Genomic DNA, 24,167 nt, shown 5'->3' on the forward strand with positions numbered 1-24,167 from the left:
TAGATGTGAGTCTGTTTTTTTGGGATTAAGCTGAGTCATGTTGTCGAGCTTGATTATATATATAACTGGTATATCGCTTTTTTTTATTTTGACTGACTTTTATTTTCATCATCATTAGTATCCTTTGTAGGTCCCCATCATGAAGATATTATCATGGTAAGTTATAGGGATTTATTATTTTATGTTATTGATTGAGAAGATTCAGCATTGTTGTTAACCATAACTTTAGTCCAAATTGTCTGAAGTTGATATTGGCATTTGTGGGGATTGCTTTCATATCTTGGCTATTATGAATTGTGCTGCTATGAACATGGGGTGTGTAGATCTTTATGAATTATTGTTTTGGTTTTCTTTGGATAAATACCCAGAAGTGTGGTTGCTGGGTCAAAAGGTATATCCATTTTTAATTTTTTGAGAAACCTCCAGACTGTACCACCAACAGTGTCTGAGAGTTCCCTTCTCTCCACATTCTTGCTAACACTTACTATTCTTTGATTTATTGATGATAGCTATTCTGACAGGTGTGAGGTGATATCTCATTGTGGTTTTAATTTGAATTTCTCTGATGCTTAGGGACCTTGAGCATCTTTTCATATGTTTATGTGTCCTCTGTGGAGAAATATCTGTTCAGTTCTGCCCATTTTTTAATCGGATTGTTTGTTTTTGTTGTTGTTTAATAAAACCCATTGCCTTAAAAGTATTCTCTTTTATCCGAAGCATTATGACATCCATTTGCTTTAAGAGAGTTGCAAAAAAAAAAAAAAAAAAAAAGTAAAAGAAAATAAGAGTTTTCACTTTGATTCACAGAGAGGAAAGGCTAAGAAGTTGTTCTGTGTGAACTTCTTAACCGGATGTTACCTTATTTTAGAACTGGTTTTATCTCAGTAAATGGATAAGGTGAGAGGATGCAGCTTCTTAAAGTTGCTAAAATCAGAGAGAGATGTTTTGGGATTATGTAAAGTGAAATGATACGTTTATGTTGTACTAAAGAATTATGATTGTCTTTGTGTTATGGCAAAAGTGATTCCCAAATGCCATATCTATTTGTTTTAATATTGTAAAGTGATTGGTAATGTTAATCTAATAACCTGCATGTGGACTGCTCTTTGTAATAGTCTGTAGATCAGTTATCCCTGCGAGCCCCACCCACTCTTTCTCTTCTCCCCTTCTGTGAGGCCTGCTACGTAATTATGGATTTATTTAAATGTTAGCCTAAACAAATCACAGTTCAGTGGGTAGATTTATGGCAAATAATAATCATTTTTAGTAATTCTTAAAAGAAGCTGGACACAATGAGTTTTTAGATACCAAAAGGGGGCTATCTGGTAGGCCATTTCTGAAACAGAAGAGATTATGTTTTCAAGAAAATTAATCTATTTCAGTAAATTACTTGACCTGGGAAAATGTGTTGTTTTAAAAAAGCATTATTTGGTTATTTTAAGATATTTTAAGACCACCAAAGTAAATTATGTGCAATTTTTTATGAGCAGAAAGATTGAGATGGAACAATAAGATAAAATTATAATCATTATAATTAAAAGCACTTTAAGTTTTAATTTAAATCTAATCAATGTAATTTATTGGTGTTGTTTTTATTTATTTACTTATTTTACTGATAGCCAATCACTTCTATTTATTTCAGGACATAAGATACTTTTTAGACCCATGGATGATACTGAGTTATAACCTTGTTTATCCATAAGGTATTTTATTTTTCAAAGATACGTTCTAGAAATCACAAAACCAGATAGATTAATAATATAAATTTAAAAATTAGATTAAAAATGTAGATCACGGCTCTTATTCACTCTGTCCTGGCATTAAAGGTGTTGCGAAGATATATACTTAGAACACCACCAAGTAGCCCAACATTTACAGACATAAGTGTTATCAAAAGGTCTTTCTCTGATTTTAGCAAAGGGAAATCATCCAAATTTTATTCTTTATACTACTTACGTGATTTAACTTTGGTACATGGTATTTATTACTGTTTCTCTAGCAAGTTCTAGTTTTCTCAAGGCTTTTCCCCCAATTTTCTGGAAATAAAATATTTCCAACCTTCAAATTAAAATGTTATCTTCATAAATTATATGTAACAGGTTAGTATATTCACATATTCTTTCCAATTTCAGGCTAAGCAAAAACAGGCATTTAGAGCTATGTTAACATTATTAAAGCAAAAGACAATCAATGCAACTTAATATCAAAAGAAATAGTGACCTTCCATGCAGTGTTTTATGTAGGAAACATTGATTTTGACATATTTTATTTAAATGCCAGTCTGATTACACGTGATTGAAGAACATTCAAATAATAGACCAAAAAGAAACAGATATTAAAGATTGTAGTGATGCCACGCTTGGCTATGATCTCGCCAACATAAAACCACATCCACACCTTGGTGGCCACGAAACCATTCAGCAGAGCTTCTTTAACTGTGGGCTGTTTAAAGCTACAGGTTCGAGTGCTATTGACTATTTTTTTCAAGCTCTGAATAGCTGTAGGGATCTTAGAGGAACCAGCTCAACCTTGGCATCATAGTGCCAAAATGTGGCCAGTCGAGGCTTCAAGTAAGTCACAGCAGTGTTTACCAGTGCCAGGGTCTTCTCTGCAAGGTTACAAACTGGGCCATAGTTCTAGGATGGAAAGTCTGTGGCCTCAAATGGCCAGCTGAATGTCATCCCCCAGACTGCTGTAATTTAATAAGAAAAAAATTTATTTCGTTATTAGTTTCAAGTATACAGTACATTAGTTCGACATTTATATAGTTTATAAAACAATCCCCCTAATTGCTCTTTCTCTCCTCTGGCTCTCCACCTAGACATTACATTAATGCTAACTGCATTCCCTACGCTGTGCTCCCCATCCCCATGACCATCTATCAACTACTAAGTTGTACTTCTTTAACCCTTCGCCCCATTCTCCCAGCCCCTCAGCTCTCCTCCCCTCTGGCCATCACCAGATTGTCCTCTATATTTGTGAGTCTCTTTTTGATTAGTTTTTTGTTCCTTAGATTCCGCATATAAGTGAAATCATATGGTATTTATCTTTCTCTGTCTGACTTATTTCACTCAGCATAATAACCTCTAAGTCCATCCATGTCATTGCAAATTGTAATTTAATCTTTTAATTATCCTTTGATTCAGAGAGGTAGCCACTCATATAATTTGGAATATTCTTTCCAGTCTTTTTCTTATATATTTTTTGAATAGCTCAAATTGTATTGCATATAACTTTTACCTTGTTCGTTTTAATGTAATTTTCCTGGCTTGATTTTATTCCATTGAGTGGATGTACCTACTATACTTAATAATGCCATTTTAAAATTCAGTGATACACAAGTTAAGAGTTCTGGGTTTCAGGAACTGCTCAGATTCTTTTGTTCCACTGGAGTTATGTTCTTTTGTGGTTTTTTTTTTTGTTGTTTGTTTTTTTGCTTGAAATAGGTGTTTTCTTGGATCGTCAACATCCTTAAACAAAGAGGTTCTGATTGTAGTAATATTTGACCAAATGTGTTTTTTTCCCCTTTTTCCTATTGCTTATATCTCATATTTTGTACCATGTTAGAGGAATGTAGTAGTAGGATACCGTTTGGGGCTTAAAAATATTTTAAAGTTATATGTTCTCCCATTCATATCAAAATCAGGGAAGGGGATACATCTAAGAATTATCGAATCTTTCATTTATTTACCATATTCCTTTTTTGCTTCTTTCTGGGTTTTTGCTTAATTCAGATATTTTGAGTAAGCGATATATTTTTTTCTGTTTGGAAAAGCATTAAAAGTAGCCATAGCACAAGATAGTTTACTCCTTTTTTTTTATTACTCAAATAAAGGTGACAATATAAAGAATATGTGGAGTGGTTAACAAAGAGGGAATACTAATAACTCTCAGCTGCTAAGTTACAGAAGGCTTAATATTGTTGAAAATTAATATTAACACTAATTTGTCCATGATGCTTCGAAGAAACATGGTACTGGGGAAGGGTATGTGCTGAAAGTGTAAGCATGAGACTAAGTCAGAATCATGAGGTTGGGAGTGGCCTTTCGTGGCTATGTACGAAGTCATTTGATTACTTTGCCTTTTTTCTTTATTCATTAAATAAATATCACTAATTTAATATTACAGCTCACGTTTATAATTTTTTTGTATGCCAGGCTAAGAAGTACTTTTTACATAAACTATTAGCTAATTATTGTGAAGTACTTGTCACCATGTTAGAAAAATAATACAGCATTTTGTGTGATGAGAGTTATTTTCAGTTTGATTTGTAATTGGTTGCTAATGCACTGGGACATGCCTTTTTGTAAACTTTTCTGCTGTTTTAAGCAAGGTGAATTGATTTTTTAGATGTAGCAGTAGAGGCATTATAAAAAGCAGTTATTTAGGCCTTTTTCTGTATTGTAGAATTGCAGTATATTAGAAGTACTTGAAGTGGATTTGAAAAATTTTTTTATTAAAAAAACAAGAATAAGGAAGTTACTTGGTATATCCTCCAAGGTTGATTCTTGGAATTGAGAAGTGTCTTGAAGCCTGGAGAGCTAGACCTGTGGGTGTGGGCGGTGTCTAAACTGTGGGTCAGAGCTAAGACAAGTTTGGAAGTAGGGGAAAAACACTTAACCTTGGCTGTAATTTTAAAGGCTGCATTTTAGTTTTTATTGATTCATTAGCCTCAGTTCCTAAATGTAAATATAATGTTGAAAGGTGTGTGTGTGTGTGTGTGTGTGTGTGTGTGTGTATTTGTTGAAGTAAGAGTGGGTGGTAATATAGTTGTTGGGGAAAGGTAAGAACAGAAGGGTCTTGCTTTTCCCTTTTTGATTCCCTGTAGCCCTTCTCTACCTCATGCAGTAGTCTATAGCTGCCAGTAAAATTAAAGTGTTAAGTGGAAAACTTGTTTAATTTGTTTAAAATGTTTACTATTTGGGGCTGGACAATAAAAATAAGAGAAATAACACAGAGAACAAGTTTCCTTCATTATTTCAAGTGGTAAATATGACATAACTTCACATTTACCCCTTCTAATGGATTCTCCACCCCTCTCTTTCTCTAAAGATTATCTAATGTTCAAATGACCAGATGTCATTTTTTGCTTTGACCTAAAGACCCTAGTACTTGCTCCTCAAAATAACTCCTTACCGTTAATGACGTGGAACTCAAAGCAGCAGTCATTTCCTCTTTCTGCCATGGATTGTATCAATACTGTTAGATCTGTAGTGAGGCTAATCTGAACATGACATGGAAATGAACAAATATTGGTTTTAGTTCATTGTTTATTATCAAAGGAGTTGTAGAGAACTTTGAATAGCACATGGAGAAATTAATGAGTCATGATTCTAATACTGATAGATAAATCATTGGTGCCTTTTTTCACTCTTTTTTCTATGTACCATAAAATCAGCTCTCAGTTAAATTGAGTAATGGGTTGGGGGGAGGGGAGAGCTTTCAGAGATATTCTCAGATTATGGTTAAAATTATAGGCAAATCATCGTTTTTTGGGGTGGCTTGTAGTAGAGACCTAGGCAATTAGGCAGCAACATTAGTACTGATAGGGATCCCCTGGAGGGATTAGAGTCAGCCTTGTGGCTGGACTGCTGTTGGGGCAAAGGAGGAGGTCAAGGGTTAGATTCCTGGATTTCCCACCCCTTGTTTGAACCAGAACCCTCTGGGTTTGATCAGGGTAGGCATTTATTTAATCAACTGTGGCCAAATTGTAGAGCCCTTAAAGTAAAAATGTGTCCTAATCCCTGCCACACTGTAGTCAACGTTAATCTAAAAGCCAGATAATTTCCCAGTAATTGAGAGTTCATACAGAATGTACAGTATCCTTTCTATATGAAAGAGTTTTTGAGTATGATTTCAGTGTTATGGTAATGAGTCATTTTGAAATTGGAAGAGTATAGTTATCCTAATCAGGGAACTCGTTAGATTTTGCTCATAACACTTGAGAGAAACAAGCTAGCAAGGTTGGCAGTGGGTTCATTTGTGGGGTAAATAGCCCAAATAATCCAATACTTAATAATTTCAGAAGTGGATTGACATTCTGTCAGTTATACAAAAGGACTTCAGAAACTCTCTTTTGGGACATTTGCCATTTGTGATTCTCAGTATATATATATTGTTTCAGTTTACATGATTCATTCACAGTGCGTATGAATATCGAGTCTAATATTCGAGTCTTTTTTTTTTTAAGAAAAATTAGACTTTCTTTGAATATATTGGATCTTTGAAAGAAGCTTGACTAGTTGTTTCATTATAGAAATGTGCAACTGGAATACTAATTTATTCATGTAACTTAATTCATAAATAAAAGTTATTACTTGTTAACTATTATCTTTTTTTTCCAGTTTCTCTTCAGCAGCGGGTAGCAGAATTGGAAAAAATCAATGCAGAATTTTTACGTGCACAGCAGCAGCTTGAGCAAGAATTTAATCAAAAGAGAGCAAAATTTAAAGAGTTATATTTGGCTAAAGAGGGTAAGTTTATAAGTCTTCCCCTAGCCCCCATACTAAAACAGCCTTAAAATGTTAAGTTTCTTGGTAGTACAATGTCATCATTAGATAAACCTTGATTTTATTTGTACTTACATTGTCTAATAAAAGCCTATTTAGTGATTAGGATTAAGAATGGACTTAGAAAACAAATTGATGGGTCAAAAGCTATATCCATTTTTAATTTTTTGAGAAATCTCCAGTTTTCCATGTGGCTGTACCAGTTTGCAATCCTACCAACAGTGTATGAGCGTTCTCTTTTCTCTATATCCTCGCCAATACTTGTTCTTTGATTTATATAGCCATTCTGAAAGGCGTGAGGTAATAATTTCATTGTGGTTTTAATTTGCATTTCTCTGATGCTTAGTGACCTTGAGCATCTTTTCATATGTCTATTGGCCATCTGTATTTCCTCTTTGACCTAGCAGTTGCACTTCTGGATATTTATCCAAAGAAAACCAAAACAATAATTCGTAAAAATCTATGTACCCGTATGTTTATGGCAGCACAGTTTACAATAGCCAAGATACGGAAGCAACCTAAATGGCCCATCAACAGATGGTTAGATAAAGAAGTTATGGTTCATATATGCAATGGACTATTACTCAGCCAGTTAAAAAAAAAAAAAGAAATCCTACCATTTGCAACAACATGGATGGACCTAGAGGTTTTTATGCTGAGTGAAATAGGTCAGACAGAGAAAGATAAATACCATGTAATTTCACTTATATGCGAAAACTAAGGAACAAAAAGAACAAACTAATCAAAAATATACATCTGTAGAGGACAATCTGGTGACGGCCAGAGGGGAGGTTGGTTGGGGTGCTGGGAGAAGGGGGTGAAGGGTTAAAGAAGTACAAATTAATAGTTGATAGATGGTCATGGGGATGGAAAGCATGGCATTGGGAATGCAGTTAGCATTAGTATATGTGCTGCACAAGTGAACACTGCAATTAGCATTAATGTAATGTCTAGGTGGAGAGCCAGAGGAGAGAAAGAACAATTATGGGGATCATTTTATAAATTATATAAATATCTAACGTACCGTATACTTGAAACTAATAAAAACAAATAAAAAAATGCATTATTCAGATTTTTTCTTTTAACCTTTCTTTTAATGATAATATTTAATATAGTAAGTAGGCTATATAGTCCTGGGATACAGGACTTTCAGTGCTCTTAACACCTGAGAGATAGTCCCAGGCAAATCAGGACTCTTAGTATCTAATAATAGCCTTTGCCATGTTATATTAAAACTGATAGTTCATGGAATTTAACAAATATTCAGTTATTTATTAATATTTATTTAATACCTACTATGAGTTAGACATTGTGTCTAGGTGCTAGGTATACAGAAGTAAAAGAGTCATGTGGTTCTTTAACTCATAGAACTTGAATTCTAATGAGGAAAACAGATATTAAGTAATTGTATGAGTTGTTTGAAAAAAAAAAAGGCAAATAACATGAGAGCATATCATAAGGAACCTAATCTCAAGGATAAGGGAAAGGGATTACATTTTAGGTATTGACCTAGGAAAATATGGATATGATTTTCACAGCCCTCTAGACCAGTGGCTCTCAAATTTTAACATGGATAAAAATCACATGAAGAGCTTCTTAGAACATAAGGTTGTTTTCTCATGGCTTGTAGGAGGGCTGTTTCCTGCTTCATTTTATTCCTTTATAGACTGACAAGGAGATGGGAAAGCTTGTGTTCCTTTCTAGGCATGGTGGCACTCTGCAAGACACTGTGGAGGCTGGGATGAATGAGATACGGTTTTTATCTTCCAGAAAGTGTAGTCTACTGGGATAGATAATACATTTTGTACAGTGTTATGATTGTTTGAATATATGTTGTGTTGTGAGAAATAAGTTCTGTCTAATTCTTTATTATGTTCAAGTGAATTTGTTAACCTTTTCTTTTTAACATTTGTTTTAACATTGAACTGATGAGATACCACTTTAAACTCTGTGCGATGGTATGTTCTTGTCAAGTGACCTGTTATACCTTTAATGTGTATATATAAGGTCATGGCAGTATTTTCTGATAACCAATTCAGACTCACTATGATCTTGGCTAGTGACATCTCTCTTTCCCTTCACCTCTCACCCCAGTGATTCTGTAGCTTGATTATCTCTTCTACAGCTTTTTCTTTCAGTCTTCGCTTATTCAGTAAACTCAAATTAATCTTGTCCAAGGTTTGTTCATTTGCTTTCTATTTTTTTCTGTCCCTAAATAAAACTGTTAGGGTTTCCCTTGTTTTGTCTTCCTTGATATCATAAAATTGACTCTTCTATAAAATTTTGAAGAAATGAAAATGACCAAGAACCTCTCATTTCTGAAATACATAATCAGTTAGTTACATATATGTGTGTGTGTGTGTGTGTGTGTGTGTGTGTATATATATATATATGTGTATATATATATATATATACACACACGCATATATATAATTTCTGATCTAAACAGTTCGTAATGTGGGTTCGCTAAAAAAACACACTTGCTATGTTAAAATTGCTTTGAACACATTAGACCTAAAAAATCTGTATGTATGTGTACTATTTATCTTTACTTTTTGAAATTCTCAATGAACTTAAGTTGACAATAAACAGCGATCCCCAACTTTTTTGGCACTAGGGACCGGTGCTCCTATGAGAATCTAATGCCTGATGATCTGAGGTGGAGCTGAGGCGATGATGCTAGTGCTGGGGAGTGGCTGCAAATACAGATGAAACTTTGCTTGCTCTCCTGCTGCTCACCTCCTGCTCTGCAGCCCAGTTCCTAACAGGCCACGGACCAGTACTGGTCTGTGGCCAGGGGGTTAGGGACCCTGCCATAAAGAACAGTTGAGGTAACTTTTTACAAAATTTCAAAAGGAATAATGTGAAACTTTTTGAGAGTTTTTGGTGTCATTTTTAAAGAAAATGCATAGTGTGTAAGAAGTAGATGTTGATTTAGTTTCTGTCTTGGCTATTTGCCAATATCATAATATAAAAATCAAATTTGAAGATGTTCTCTAAAGCAGCAACTTGTATCATTACATATACAGCGAAGTATAAACCCTTTGTGATTATCACAGGTGATAACAGTGTAAACCATTGCTTTGATGTGTTCAGTAGTCTTTGTTTTATCTTTCATCAAACCAGGTCAAGGTAATTCTAGAAGTCCAAACATTGGTATTTTCCCCAATAGGAACAGCTTTTGCTTTGGTGCTTATTTGGAGATTACCTGAACTATAAGTGCAAACAGTAATGAGGAATGCTAATAAAAAAGGTTATTTTTTGACTCCTCTTATTGTCTCTTCTTACCTTATTACTCATTCTTATCCCAACTGACTTCAACTGGAAATGTTATAACTATTTCTGAAAGTTTTGTTACTTTCATGTTAAACTTGAAAAAAATATTTAATTTTCAAAAAAACATTTAATTTAGCTTTTCCCTTTACCCAACTTTAGTACGAAGTTTTGATACTGCAACAGTGTTTGTGTTTTGGAAATCCTCAGTCTTGGGCAATGAGTAAGAGCTTAGTACATGAGGCAGCCAACAAAAGGCCATAGAGTTCTCAATATGAAGGAAAATAGTAGAAATAGAGCTCATGTTAATCACCAGAAGATAAAATTTTCTAGTGGTATTCAGAAAGATTTTGTACATGGTCATAACATAAATAAAGCTCTCATGCTAACTAACCAGAGTTTCAGTAGTTACCAGTTAGATTTAGGTAGATATTTGTGGTTCAGATGCCATAAGCTTGCACTTAGATGTGAAAATAAAACTAGAGTATGTTTAAAAAATTAAAAATCATTAGAAATGTTGGAAATACAATAAATTGAAGATAAATAGATGGTAGACAGGGTACAGAGATTTTAATAAATTTGGAAATTTATTAAATTTGGAATTCTCTCTCCCAGTGAGACAGTGAAATACTAAAGAGCAGTTGACATAGAGGATGAATTGAATCTTCAACACACATCTAAAAAGAGTTCCAGGAGAAGAGAATGAAGGGAATAATGGAGAATATTTGAGGAAATAATAACTGAGGTTTCTCAAACATTAAGAAAAAAGTTGAGGTTCAACATAGGTACTTAGTACCAAGCAGGGTAAATAATAGTAAATTCATACTTTGATACATATTAAACTGTAGAACGAGAATGAAAAGGAAATATGGAAAGCTACCAGAGAGAATAAACAATTATGCTGACAGGAGATACCACGTAAGCAAAATAGATGCTAGGAGACAATGAAATAAGATTTTCAAAGTGAAGAGAAAAAGTAATTGTTAACCTAAAACTTTATATGCAGCTAAGTTATTCAAGAGTAAGAGCGAAATAGATATTTCAGGTGTAAAAAAACTTAGAGCATTTATCACCCACATAAATGACCAAAGAAACTAGTAAAAGTAACATTTTCACGAAGAAAAGTAAACATGGAATATATAGGCTATAAGGAACAATACCAACCACAGAAACTGATAAATCTGACTATATAAAAACAAAATCTTCTTGGTTCACTTAATTCTTTTAATAGAAGAAAGTAAAACAAATAAGGCAGTAATAACAAGATTGGGGCTTAAAGGCAAAAAGCATTGATGGAAAATAGAAAGCTATTATAATGAAAGAAATCATCTATCTTAACAAAAAAATCATGCTATCTTAACAAAATAGCATGACACATTATGTAAACCAGAAGGTAATGGAAATATAAGGAGAAATTAATAAATACACAAATAGGAGATGTTTAACATTATATCAATTGTGAGATCAAGCAATAGGTAAAGATACAGCTTTGAGCAACAGAATTTTAAAAAACTTGATCTCTGAGAAATTCTATATGCAAAAAACTGAAAATGTGCATTTTTTTGATTTTTTTTTAAAATATGCATTTCTTTTACTGTAGTTCCCCCATATCCACAGTTTTGCTTTCTGTAGTTTCAGTTACCTGCAGTCAGCTGAGATCCGAAAATATCTATCATCTATCTATCTATCTATCTATCTATCTATCTATCTATTTATTTATTTTAGGTGAGGTAACCCTTGGTTGACCTCACAGATTGCAAGGACCTCGTCAGCTTACAATCTCTTATTTTTTTATTTTTATTTTTATTTTTTATGCCTACAACACCTGGTCTTCCTAGGTGGTCTCCCATCCAGGTACTAACCAGGCTCGACCCTGCTTAGCTTCCGAGATCAGATGGGATTGGGCTTGTTCAGGGTGGCATGGCCATAGACTGAGATCTGAAAATATTAAATGGAAAATTCTAGAAATAAAAAATTCATGTTTTAAATTGGATGCTCTCTTGTGTAACATGATGAAATCTTGCACTGTCCTGCTCTATCCATCCTAGGATGTGAATTGTCCCTTTGTCCAGTGTATCCGTGCCACATCTTTTACTTGCCTATTAGTTACTTATTCGCCGTCTTGGATACTAGATCAACTGTCAAAGTATCACAGTGCTTTTGTTTTCAAGTAACCCTTGTTTAGTAACGGTCCCAAAACGCAAGAGTAGTGATGCCAGTATTTCAGATATGCCAAAGAAAAAGCCGTAAAGTGTACTACCTTTAAAAGGTGAAAAGGTATGTGTAGGATAAAACAATATATATAGGTTTTGGTACTGTTTGTGGTTTCAGGCATCCACTGGGAGTCTTGGAATGTATTCCCTGTAGATAAGGGGTACTACTGTGTATTCATAAGGAACACTCGAAAAATTGTCTATATCTCAAAAGAAGACTGAGCATATTTTAAAATTAAGCTACTCAACATGTTTTCTTACCTAATACAGTTAGCAAGATTTTAAACAACAATGGGAACTAAGAATGCATTCCTGTTGCTCATAAGTTAAAGAAATCACAATGGAGATTGCAGAATTCTTAGAATACAATGAAGATACTTGTGGAATGCAGCTAAAACAATACTTTGAGAGTAAGTTTATAATTTTAAATGCATTTATTAAAATTAATTTATTGAAAGACATAAGAGATTGAAAATAAATGATCTAAGTGTTCAACTCCAGAAACTAGAAAAAGAGTCAACCCAAGAAAAGAAGAAAGAAAATAAGAGAAATTAATGAAGTGGAAAACAAAGTAACAGTTAAGCTCAAAAATCAAAAGCACATCTTTTGGAAAAACCTAATAATGAGGAAAAGACATAGATAGTATTCATACAGTATAAAAGCACAAGAATACTGTGTATGTCTATGCCAAAAAATTTGGAAATTTAGTTTTTCTAGGAAATATAAATTAACAAAATTAGCTCAAATAGAAAACCCGAATAAACCATAACCATAAGAGAAACTGAATCAGTAAACATGACTTACAAAAGATAACACAAGCATAGATTTTATAGGCAAATTTTGTTAAAACTTCAAAGAACAATTGTTCCTATCTTTTGTAAACTATGTCAGAAATAAAAAACCACCCAGTTCATTTTGTGGGGTTAATATAACTTTGATATCTAGACAAGAAGCACTAATATTAGCATACCAATAAACTAAACTTATTTATGAGCATAGTTTTAAAATTCTAAATAAAATTGACTTCAGTAGATTATTTAAAAGTAGTATACCATGACCATGAGTACTAAGAATGTGAAGAGTTTAACGGTAGCCTATTCATTGATTATAACTCACTACGTTAACAAATGAGAAAAAAACAGGACATTCAGTAAAATTTAACATTCTTTAGTAATACCAGTTCATACTAGTTCCTAGCAAATTGGGAATTGAGGGGACCTTCTTAGCCTATGAAAGTGTGTTTATTAGAAACTGAAAGCATATATCATAGTTAATGCTGAAACAAGACAAGAAGGCCTATTATTCGTACCGTAATTCATTTTGTGAATGAGAGGGTCTCCTAACCAATGCAATAAAATAAAAAGAAATGAATTATAAACTTTAGAAAGCTAAGGATAGTTTTGTCTCTATGTGGAGACCACGTGATTATCAGAGGGACCAAGAGAATCCACACTATTAGAATTAAAGAGTTATCAACACTGTTGGAATGAAGAGTAATATAGAAGAATCAGTAATGTTTCTTTGTACCAGTGACAACTAATTATTGAAGCAACACAGGAAAAAGAAATCCTGAAGCAAATAAAACAAGATGAAAAGGAAAAAATCAGAATCTTTAGTCTAACCAAGGATGTATAAAACTTTTATAAAGAAAAATTATAAAATAGTATTGAAGGACATAAAAGAATATCTGAATAAAGGGAATGAGATATGTTCATAGGTTTCAACTCAGATACTAACTTTCACTTCAGTTAATCTATAAATTCAGAGCAATTTCGATTAAAATCTGTTTTTCCTCTCATGGGTCTTTCAAAGTATCTTTGTACAAGGAAGAACAGGATCAAGAAGATGGTGACCCACCATATTAAACTACCAATTTATAGGAAATAAAAGGAACAAAGGAATAAGTTCAACTATATTATAGGTATGCCATTATCAAAATCCAGACTCTGAGAAGCTCTGCAAGACAACTTAGTTTTCTCAACAAATCAATTGCAAGGAAAAAAGATGGAGAGAGAAACCTATAGGCTAAAAGAGACTAACTATATTGTTTGTATCTTATTTGGATTCTGTTTCAAAGAGCTGAACTATTAAAAAATTTTAGACAACTGGAAATTTCAACACTGGATATTTGATATTCAGGTATTAATTTTTTTCTGGTGTGAAAATGTGAAATAAGTCAGTCAGAAAAAGACAAATATTGTATGATTCCATTTAATGAGTTATTTAGAGTAATTAAACAAAGTAGAATGTGATTGCCAGGGGCTTAGAGGAGGGGGAAATAGGGAGCTGTTTAATAGGTATAGTTTCAGTTTTGTAAGATGAAAAGCTCTGGAATAACACCACCACTGAACCGTATACTTAAAAAATTAAGGTGGTGGATTTAATGTTATATGTACATTTTAAAAATAGTCCTTATCTTTTGGAGATGTGTACTGAAATATTTATTGATAAATGTAAGTTTGAGAGTTCCACTTCTAGCATGGTATTGTGAAGAGCTCCACAGGCTCACTCCCCAGCAACACCAGGGAAACTTATTTTACACAACCATTTAAAGTCTCTAGAAGTGGTCCTAGGTATACAGCAAAGGAAACCTTTCTCAAGCAAATATACTAAATCTTGGTAAAAATGAGTCTGTGGCATTCGATCCATGAAATGCTCCTTTCCTCTCCTGCGATGGAAACTGCACCCCAGGCAGATGATGCCAGGTCTTCCTCTCTCCCCAGATCACAGTTGCGGGCTAAGAATCATCCTCTCCCCCAGCTCTCACATGTTGTAGAGGCAAAGTTTCTGTTGAGTGTGGCCAAAAGGCTAGAGGTCCTTTTTTCATCTAGCCCCACCTCTTAGGATGGAAGTTTCTACTTTAGTTGTGGCATACTCAAAATTCTGGGGTGGTGATAGCCCTTGCCCTAGCTTGTCTATAGTGTGAAGGTTCCATGCTGGGAGAAGCAGGTCAAGAAGACCAGAAGCTACCATTCTATCTCCCCGACTCAGGGCCCTGTTCCTAAAGCAGATATATCTCTCAGAGAGAAGAATATCAACAAGTGGGGTTTGATGGATGATGTGGTCAGGTAAAGAGACACTCAGAAGGGATTTCTACAAAAACTGTCACCCCAGAGTGACTCTGTACATGCCCAAGGAGCAACGTCAGAGGCTACACACTGTGGGAGGTGGGGAAAAGTGGGGCAGAAATAGACTTACTAAAATAATCCAGCCACCCACTAAACAGCAAAACAAGCCAGGAAGGGGATGGTGATGAACCAGTACTAGAGTTGCTGCAATATATTATCAAAAACCTCATTTTCAACAAAAAATTTAGAAGAGATGAAATAGGAAACTGACCTATATAGAGGGAAAAAAGCATGCAGTGCCTGTGAAGGTGACAAGATGTCAAATTTAACAAAGTAGTCATAAGTATGTTCAAATAACTGAAGAAAACCATCCTTAAAGGAAAGTGTGACAGTGTTTCATGAAATAGGGAATAAAGAAAAATTGTAACAGAACCAAATGGAAATTAAGGAGTTGAAAAGTACAGTAATTAAAATGAAAAATTCACTGTAGGGCCTCAACAGTAGATTTGAACTGACTGAAGAATTTGTTAACTTGAAGATAGGTCACTTAAGATTATCCAGTCAGAGGAACAGAAAGAAAATAGAAAAACGAACAGCTTCATAGAAATGTGAGATATCATTAGGTGTGCCAACATGTGTGTAATGGGAGTGCCAGAGGAGAGGTGAGAAAGAGATAGAAAAAAATATTTGAAGAGATAATGGCAGAAAATTTCCTAAATTTGATGAAAAGCAGTAATCTATACATTTAAGAAGCTCATTGAATTTCCACTGGGATAGAAATGTGCAAAAAGATTCATACACACAAACAGCGTCGTAAAAATGTTGAAACCCAAAGACAAGGGAAAAGTTCTAAAAGGAGCCAGAAAAAAATAAGCTGACTTCTCATTAGAAACAATAAAGGCCAGAAGACAGCGGGATGACATTTAAAATGCTCAAAGGAAAAACGCCCATGTTAATTAAGAATCCTGTATCCAGCAAAAGCATCTTTCTAAGATAAAGGTGAAATAAAGACATTCTCAGATAAAAACTGAGAATTTTTCCTGGCAGACTGCCTTACAAAAAATTTCAAAGAAATTCTTTAGCTGAAAGCAAGTGATTCCAGATAGTAATCTGAATTCAAATGAAAAAACAAGAGTCCCCAGTAAAGTTAATTGTGTAATTATAACAGTGTAAATAAGCATTTTTTAATGGATTTAAAAAGCATTTCTATAAACCAGTATGTATATTATGGTCTTATTGGGCCATAACATATGGGAATATATACTTGCCAATATCAGAATAAAGGAGTTGGGGATGGGGAAGAAAGCTGTATTGGACTAAGAAAATGACACCAGATGTAATTCCAAACCAAAGAATCAAGTAAAAAGCCAGAAATGGTAAATAAGATGGTTAATTTAACACAGGCTATAAATATATACTTAGTTTCCTTTCTCCTCTTAGGTTCTTTAAAAGGCAATTATTTGAAGCAGTAATTATAGCAACATATTGTTGATTTTGTAGCATAGATGACAGTGTATATAACAGTAATAGCATAAATGCGGGGGGAAGAGAATAAAGTTATAGAGGAGTAACATTTCTATACAGGCATACTTCAGAGATATTGTGTGTTTTGTTTCAGACCGTTGTGATAAATTGAGTATGAAAATAAAGTACATCATAATCGTTTTCCTGGTGGAGGGTCTTGCTTTTAGTTTTGTAAAAAATGCAATGCCTATGAGATACAGTAAAGTGAGGTATGCCTGTATTTCATTGGAATTGAAGTAGATTCTGTTAAGATGTATATGGTAAGCCCTAGAGCAACCACTAAGGAAATGACACAAGAAGAAAGGAATTAATATGTTACATTAGAAATTATTTAATGCAAAAGAGCAATAGAAGAGTAGAGGAACAAAAAGACATAAGATGTAGTAAAGAAAAGTTGCAGAGTTAAATCCAATATATTACTGTGATGTCAGTGATATTAAATGTGAGTGGATTAAACAATTCAAAAGGCAGAGAGTTTCAGACTGGTTAATAAAACAAGATCCAATTATATGCTGTCTATAGTTGATACATTTTAGATTCAAAGGTACAAATAGAGTGAAAGTGAAAAGCTGAAAAAAGAGATATCTTGCATACAGCAACTGTAAGAAATCTAAAGTGGCCATACTAATATCAGGCAAAATAGGTTTTAAACCAAAAAATGTTAACTAGAGAGAAGAACATTTTCTAGTGACAGAACGGCCAATCCATGAGGAATACAAAATAGTTATATACATATCTACATATAGAGTCTCAAAGTACAGGAAGCAAACTGACAGAAATGAAAGGAGAAACATAGTTTGACAATAATATTGTATACTTCAATACTGCACTTTCAGTAGTGAGTAGAACAAGGAGAAGATCAATAAGAAAATAGACGATTTGAATATAAAAGGATTGAAAAAATACAAATTGTGCTCTCGGGCCACAGTGGAAACTCACAAATATGGGGAGATTACGTAACACACTCCTAAGTAAGCAATGGGTGAAAGAAGAAATCACAAGATTAGGAAATACTTTGAGGTAAATGGAATTGCAGACACAATATACCAACTCTTACGGAATGCAGTTTAGAGGGACATATGTAGCTGTAAATGCCTAAATTAAAAAAAATAAGCCAATAACCTAATCTTCCACTTTACGACACTAGAAAAAGAAGAGTTAATGAAACCTAAAGCAAGTAGAAGGAAGGAAATAATAAAGATTAAAGTAAAAATTAATGAAATATAGAATAGAAAAGCAATAAAAAGTAATGAAAATCAGTGAAGCTAATTCTTTGCATTCTTTGGAAAGACCAAGAAAATCGATATATCTTTAACTAAATTGACCAAGAAGTGAATACAGAGACCGTTTCTACTGACCTTACAGAAATTAAAAGGGATTATAAGGGAATACTATAAATGTATGCTAATAAATTAGATAACTTAGATGAAGTGGACAAATTCTAAGAAAAGTACAGACATCAAAACTGGCTGTAGAAGAAATAGAAAGTCTGAGTAGATTGAATTTGTAATTAAAAAAAAAACTACCCACAAAAAAAGGGAAAGAAAAGTCTAGACTCAGATGGCTTAAGTACTGAATTTTACCAAGTGTTGAAAAAATTAACATTCTTCTCAAAATTCTAAAAAGTAGACAAATAGAGATTATTTCATACTCATTTTGTGAGGCTAATATTATCCTTACGCCAAAACCAACACAGACATCACAAGCAAAAGAAACTACAGACCAATCAATATTCCTTATCAATATAGATGCAAAAGTCCAACAAAATGCTAGCGATCCAAATTCAGCAACAGAAATAATTATACACCATGAGCAAGTAGGATTTATTCTAAGATTGCAAGGGGGGTTCAACCCCTGAAAATCAATATGATACACCACATTGACCAAAAACGTACTTCTATAGACACAGATAAAGCATTTGACAAAATCCAACACCCTTTCATGATAAAAACACTGAGAATAGAAGGAAACTTTATCAACCCGATAAAGAGCATCTACAAAAAACCCATTGCGAAAATTATCATACCTAATAGTTAAAGACCAAGAATGCTTTCTCCCTAAGATGAGAAATAAGACACTGATGTACACTTTTATTACTTCTATTCATCATTGGACGAGAGATTCCATCCAGGGCAATTAGCACCCCCGACACCCTCGCCAAAAATAAGGGAGCGGGGGAATAAAAGGAATCCAGATTGAGGAGGAAGAAATAAAGCTATTTCTATTCTCAGATGACCTTTTTTATGTGAAAAATTGTATGGAATGCACTAAACTATTCGAACTAATATATGAGTTCAGCAAGGTTGCAGGACACATGATATACAAAAATCAGTTATTTCTATATACTTGCGATGAATAATTTGAAAATGAAATTTAGGAAATAATTTCATTTCTAATAACACCAAAATGAATAATATAATTAGGAATAAATTTAACAAATGCAAAACTTGTACTCTAAAAATGTTAAAAACACTTGAAAAAATGTAAAAAAGATATAAATACAAGATTTAATATTGGCAATGCTCCCCTTATTCATCTGCAAATTTAATGCAGTATCTTTTATTTTTATTTTTTATTTTTTTTCTTCCTCCAGGGTCTGGGGGAGGCATAGATACTTATACCTTTCTTTTATTCTTTATTAAAAAAAATTTTTTTTAATTAAATATTTTTTATTCACTTGATGTAATTTACATAACATCCTGTTTTACATATTTGACTCCTTTTCCCCCATCTACCTCTCCCCTCCCCCCATACCCTTTGGGAACCACTAGTCTGTTGTCCATGTCTATGAGTCTCTGCTTGTTCATCCTGTTCGTTTGTTGCTTTTAGGTTTATAGCCAACATATAAGTGATATCATGTGTTTTTCAACTTTTTCTGTTGAAATAATGCTTATTTCTGTTGAAATCATGCTTATTTCGCTTAGCATGATTATTTCGAGGTCCATCCACATCCCAAATGGCAGTATTTTATCTCTTCTTACGGCTGAGTAATATTCTATTGTATATATGTACCACAGCTTCTTTACTCAATCATCTATCATTGGACAGACACTTCGGTTGCTTCCATGTCTTGGCTACCGTGAATAATGTTGCTATGAACATTGGTGTGCAAATATCTTTTTGGATATGGGTTTTCAAGTCTTTTGGGTAAATACCCAGTAGAGAGATTGCTGGATCATATGGTAGATCAATTCTTAGTTTTTTGAGAAACCTTCGTACTATTTTCCATAGTGGCTGCACCAATTTGCAGTCCCACCAGCAGTGTATGAGGGTTCCTTTTTCTCCGCATCCTCTCCAACACTTGTTATGACTTGTCCTGTTGATAACAGCTACTCTAACAGTGTAAGATAGTATCTCATTATGGTTTTGATGTGCATTTCTCTAAAAGATGTTGAACATCTTTTCATATGTTTGTGGGCCTTTTGTGTGTCTGTTCAGGTACTCTGCCCATTTTTTAAATTAGATTTTTTGTTGTTGTTGTTCAGTTAATACAGTATCTTTTAGTATCTCAGTTGTCTTTGTAGAAATTGACTAGATGATCCTAAAATTTATATGAAAATGCTAAGGAGCCAGAATTACTAAAACATTCTTGGAAAACAAGACCCATTCTTCCACTAGCCTCGATATACTGCTTTTAACTGTGCAGAAACATTTCAAAAGTTAGTATTTAGGTTTGGTATTTGCAATTTTTCTGTTCATAGAGACAAGGTCGCGAATAGCTTTGGGTAACTTCCAATAAAAAGTCACAGGCATAATTAGCACAAGGAGGTTTTAAGTATATCAATTTGAGCCTTGATAAAATTGTAGTTCTCAGAAATAAAGTATTTCAGAAATAATGCTTTTTATTTCACATTTTCTGAAACAAAGTAATAGAATATAAAGTTGATACACTTCTTTCGTGATTTCACATGTTTATGCCTCTACTCAGTTTCTGTGTCATTCCTAGTCACACACCTACTACAATCCATCTTTCCTTCCAGATACTTTAGATAATTTCTGCAATTAATGTTCTTATGTTTCTGGTTAGTGTTTCAACAGATTTTAATAGCGGTGACAAAGTGATATGAAACTGATTTTGAGAGAATAAATATTTATCAAATGACTTTACTTAAAACTAGCATGCTAGGTTTTTCCCTTTGTTTCTTTGACTACCAAATTGTTAATTCCTGTGATTATTTGATAATGGATGTCTTCACAACTTACAGAAGTTCTTTAATTGATATTATCTATTTGACTTTTTCAAGTACTTAGAAATTTATACAGAAAAATCTTGCCACTATCTTCGCTTGAGGCCTTATGATTCCCTTAAAGTCATGCAGCCAGTTAGCAGTAGAGTTAGATCTTAAGTCAAATTGTTTCGATGGCCAGTTGGCTTAGTTATTGTGCTCTGTAAAGAAAATTGATAACTTTGAAAAGATGAACAGTTCTGTATAAATGTCTTATAACTTTTAGATAGCAATAGATAGAAAAGAAGTTGAGAAATAGTAGCAGACTGGGAAAAGTTTTGTAAGAGAAAATAGGATTAATATCCAGTACATATAAAATACTCTTCCAAAGCAGAAGAAAAACAATTCATTAGAGACATAAGTAAAGGATATCACCAAAGAGGAAATATGGTCACTAATAAATGTGTGAAAAGGTAGTCAACCTCTTTATTATAGGGAAATATAGATTAAAACATTCACCATTTTCTACATGTGATATTGGCAAGAATTTAAAAAAATGGAGAACAATGACTTGGTAGGGATATAGGAAGACAACACACTCCTATATACTGTTGGTAAGTTCATCTTTTTTGGAAGACAGTTTAGATAGATATATGTCCAACCAAATCATGTAGAAGGCACATCAGATCAAGCAAGTATTTAAGAGATGGTAAAGGGGTATGGAGAAATTAATCTTAACTTTTAAAAAACCTGGATCTGTAACTGCCATGTACTCGGGCTTCCTTTTATTAACCATTTCTTAAATGGTTACTTTGGGCAAGGTACTGTACTTATAAGCATTTTCAATAAGTTGTTTTATGATTAAAACACCCTTCTGAGGTGGGTATTTTTATACTCTTTTATAGATAAGGAATTGAGGCCAGAGAGGTTAAGTAAACTTACATAAAGCCATTTAGCTCTTAAATTTAGCTCTAAAACTATGGCCTTAATCTTTAAAATTAATTGATTTGTGATACCTGGCATACTTTAAATCTTACATTTATTAAAATAATTTTATTTTTTAAGTTAACATTTTAAAATTTAATGCTAAACTTCTTCATAACAATGTTAACATAAAGTTTTGTTTCTTCATGGGAATGTCACCCTGATAAAAGTGAATGCCTCTTAATGGAAAAGTCTTTTACTTTTTCCCCAGAGGATCTGAAGAGGCAAAATGCAGTGTTACAAGCTGCACAAGATGATTTGGGACACCTTCGAACACAGCTGTGGGAAGCCCAGGCAGAGATGGAGAATATTAAGGCCATTGCCACAGTTTCTGAGAATACCAAGCAAGAAGCTATAGATGAAGTAAAAAGACAGTGGAGAGAAGAAGTTGCTTCACTTCAGGCTGTTATGAAAGGTAAAGACAAAGTTAGATCTGTTTTATGATTTTCTAAGATAACTGATTCTGATGATTGAGAACACTTTCAGAAAGGCTTAAAATATATCCTGAGTTTCATTTGCCACTTTGTGCATTACCATCCTCACAGTGTACTGTCACTTTCTAAATAAAAGGGAAGCCAATCATATGTATATGGGTATATCATCTGCATTTTCAACAAATTTAATAATGGAGAATTATGAGAGTGTTACAGAGATATTGCATTAAATGAGATCTATAGTTCATTGTAAGGTTTAAAGCAGGGCTTCTAAACAGATTTTCTTATAGGTGTCAGGCAAGTAATATCAATGAATAAAGCCACATGGGCACACGGAGTATGTAGAACTGGAGAGACCTCAAATGGAGAGGGTCAGGTTTCTGTTTACACTTATTACTTCCAGCAAGTTATTGCCCATCCAGTCCAGTGTTGCCATATCTTTTACATTTTTAAGAAAAATTTGGATTTGTATGTGAAATCTTCACTGCAATCTATGAGGTAGAATGGCCTGTGGGTTAGAATAGGTTTTATGAGCTTCCAACTTTTGACCCTTGGTCTAAAGAATAGTAGTTTAGTCTCTATCTGCCGTTGGCACTAGTCCTGCATTTTTTCTGAGAAGATAATAATGAAGTTGCCCTCTGAATCTTTGGGTTCCTGGAATTAGTTTAGTTAATGTTATAAATATGAAATAGTGATAATTTTTTCCTGTCTTAGCATTTGTGTGCCATTTTTGAGTTTGTGGCTATTGCCTAGGGATTACTGTGAGCCTTTAACAATGCTGACTGTAGTGGCTTACACAAATAGGAGTTCATTTTACTCACAGAAGAAGAAATCCAGAGGTAGTTAATCTAGAGCTGGTTACAGTGGTTCTGCAATGTCCCCAGTGTTTCTAGGCTCCTCACTCCTTCTGTTCTTTCATCTTTAGCATGTGGTTTTCACTTCATTTTGCCTCATGGATGAAAAATGGCTGCTCCTCCTACAGTCTCCCTCAGAAAAGCAAAAATTTTCTAGAAATATTCAGTGTATACTCTCCTCCTCCCACCACATTATTGAAGTGTGTGGTTACTCATAACTGGAAAGTCTAGTTTTTAAGTTGGGCCATTGACTACCTAAACAGAATTAGGTTTTGTTAGGAAGCAGCAGCAATGGAAATTAATAGGCAACCATCACTGTTTATCACATAACATTTTCAGATTTTATTAAATTTAAAGCCATTTTATAAAGACTTTCTAGAATTGTCTCAATTTAGTAAAATTGGATTATAGTAAAATATTTTAGAAATATCTTTTTTTTTTTTTTTTTTTTTTCTCCATTCTTTCAGGTAGTTGGACTGGGATGACATTTTTCTTAGGAGCCATAGCATAGTACCTGAGAATAGAGATATTTGAGTTGACCTTAGGTTTGAATCGAACTCTGCTTACTGGTTGTGAAACATTGAACAGAGTATTTAACTTTCCTAAGCTTTCCTCATCTGTAAAATAATATATGACACAGGTTTATTTGAAAGATTAGAGATGATGACTTAAAGCCTTTAGCAAAATTTCTACACATAACAAGAACTAGAAATGTTAGTTTAGTTTTTTTAGTGAATTAAAAGATTTCCAGAAATTGGGCAAAAGCTCTTTATAAAACTACATTTTAAATTTTAGTGTGCCAAACATTTTTTTTTTCAGAATGCTTAGACATGAAATATTTGGTGATGTTTTGTAGAAACAGTTCGTGACTATGAGCACCAGTTCCACCTTAGGCTGGAACAGGAACGAACACAGTGGGCACAGTATCGAGAATCTGCAGAGAGGGAAATAGCTGATTTAAGGAGAAGGCTGTCTGAAGGTCAAGAGGAGGAAAATTTAGAAAATGAAATGAAAAAGGTATGAAGGAATATATTCATCTGTAGAAATATTTGAATCCAAATGCAAGATGCTTTAAATATTGTGGTAATAGAAGTCGTCGCACTTCTGTGTTTTCTGTTAGAGGAATTATTTGGATGCAAATG

The 24,167-nt window shown here is 33.6% G+C and overlaps 1 protein-coding gene and 1 pseudogene across 3 annotated transcripts in view; one reads left to right on the forward strand and one right to left on the reverse strand.

Moving 5' to 3' along the window:
- RABEP1 (rabaptin, RAB GTPase binding effector protein 1) overlaps positions 1-24,167 on the forward strand; it is a 92,591-nt gene that overhangs the window by 18,630 nt on the left and 49,794 nt on the right. For 2 of the 3 annotated variants that reach the window (XM_039869675.1, XM_039869674.1), the window contains exons 2-4: positions 6,345-6,473; positions 21,949-22,152; positions 23,882-24,042. In XM_039869675.1, the coding sequence (XP_039725609.1) occupies positions 6,345-6,473; positions 21,949-22,152; positions 23,882-24,042 (494 nt within the window). The remainder of the gene's footprint in view (positions 1-6,344; positions 6,474-21,948; positions 22,153-23,881; positions 24,043-24,167) is intronic. The other variant, XM_039869676.1, reaches the window with a different exon arrangement.
- On the reverse strand, positions 11,596-11,714 carry LOC120607995 (uncharacterized; annotated as a pseudogene).

Source organism: Pteropus medius, unplaced genomic scaffold (genome assembly GCF_902729225.1).
Source record: "Pteropus medius unplaced genomic scaffold, Ma_sr-lr_union100, whole genome shotgun sequence".
Lineage (NCBI taxonomy): Eukaryota > Metazoa > Chordata > Mammalia > Chiroptera > Pteropodidae > Pteropus > Pteropus medius.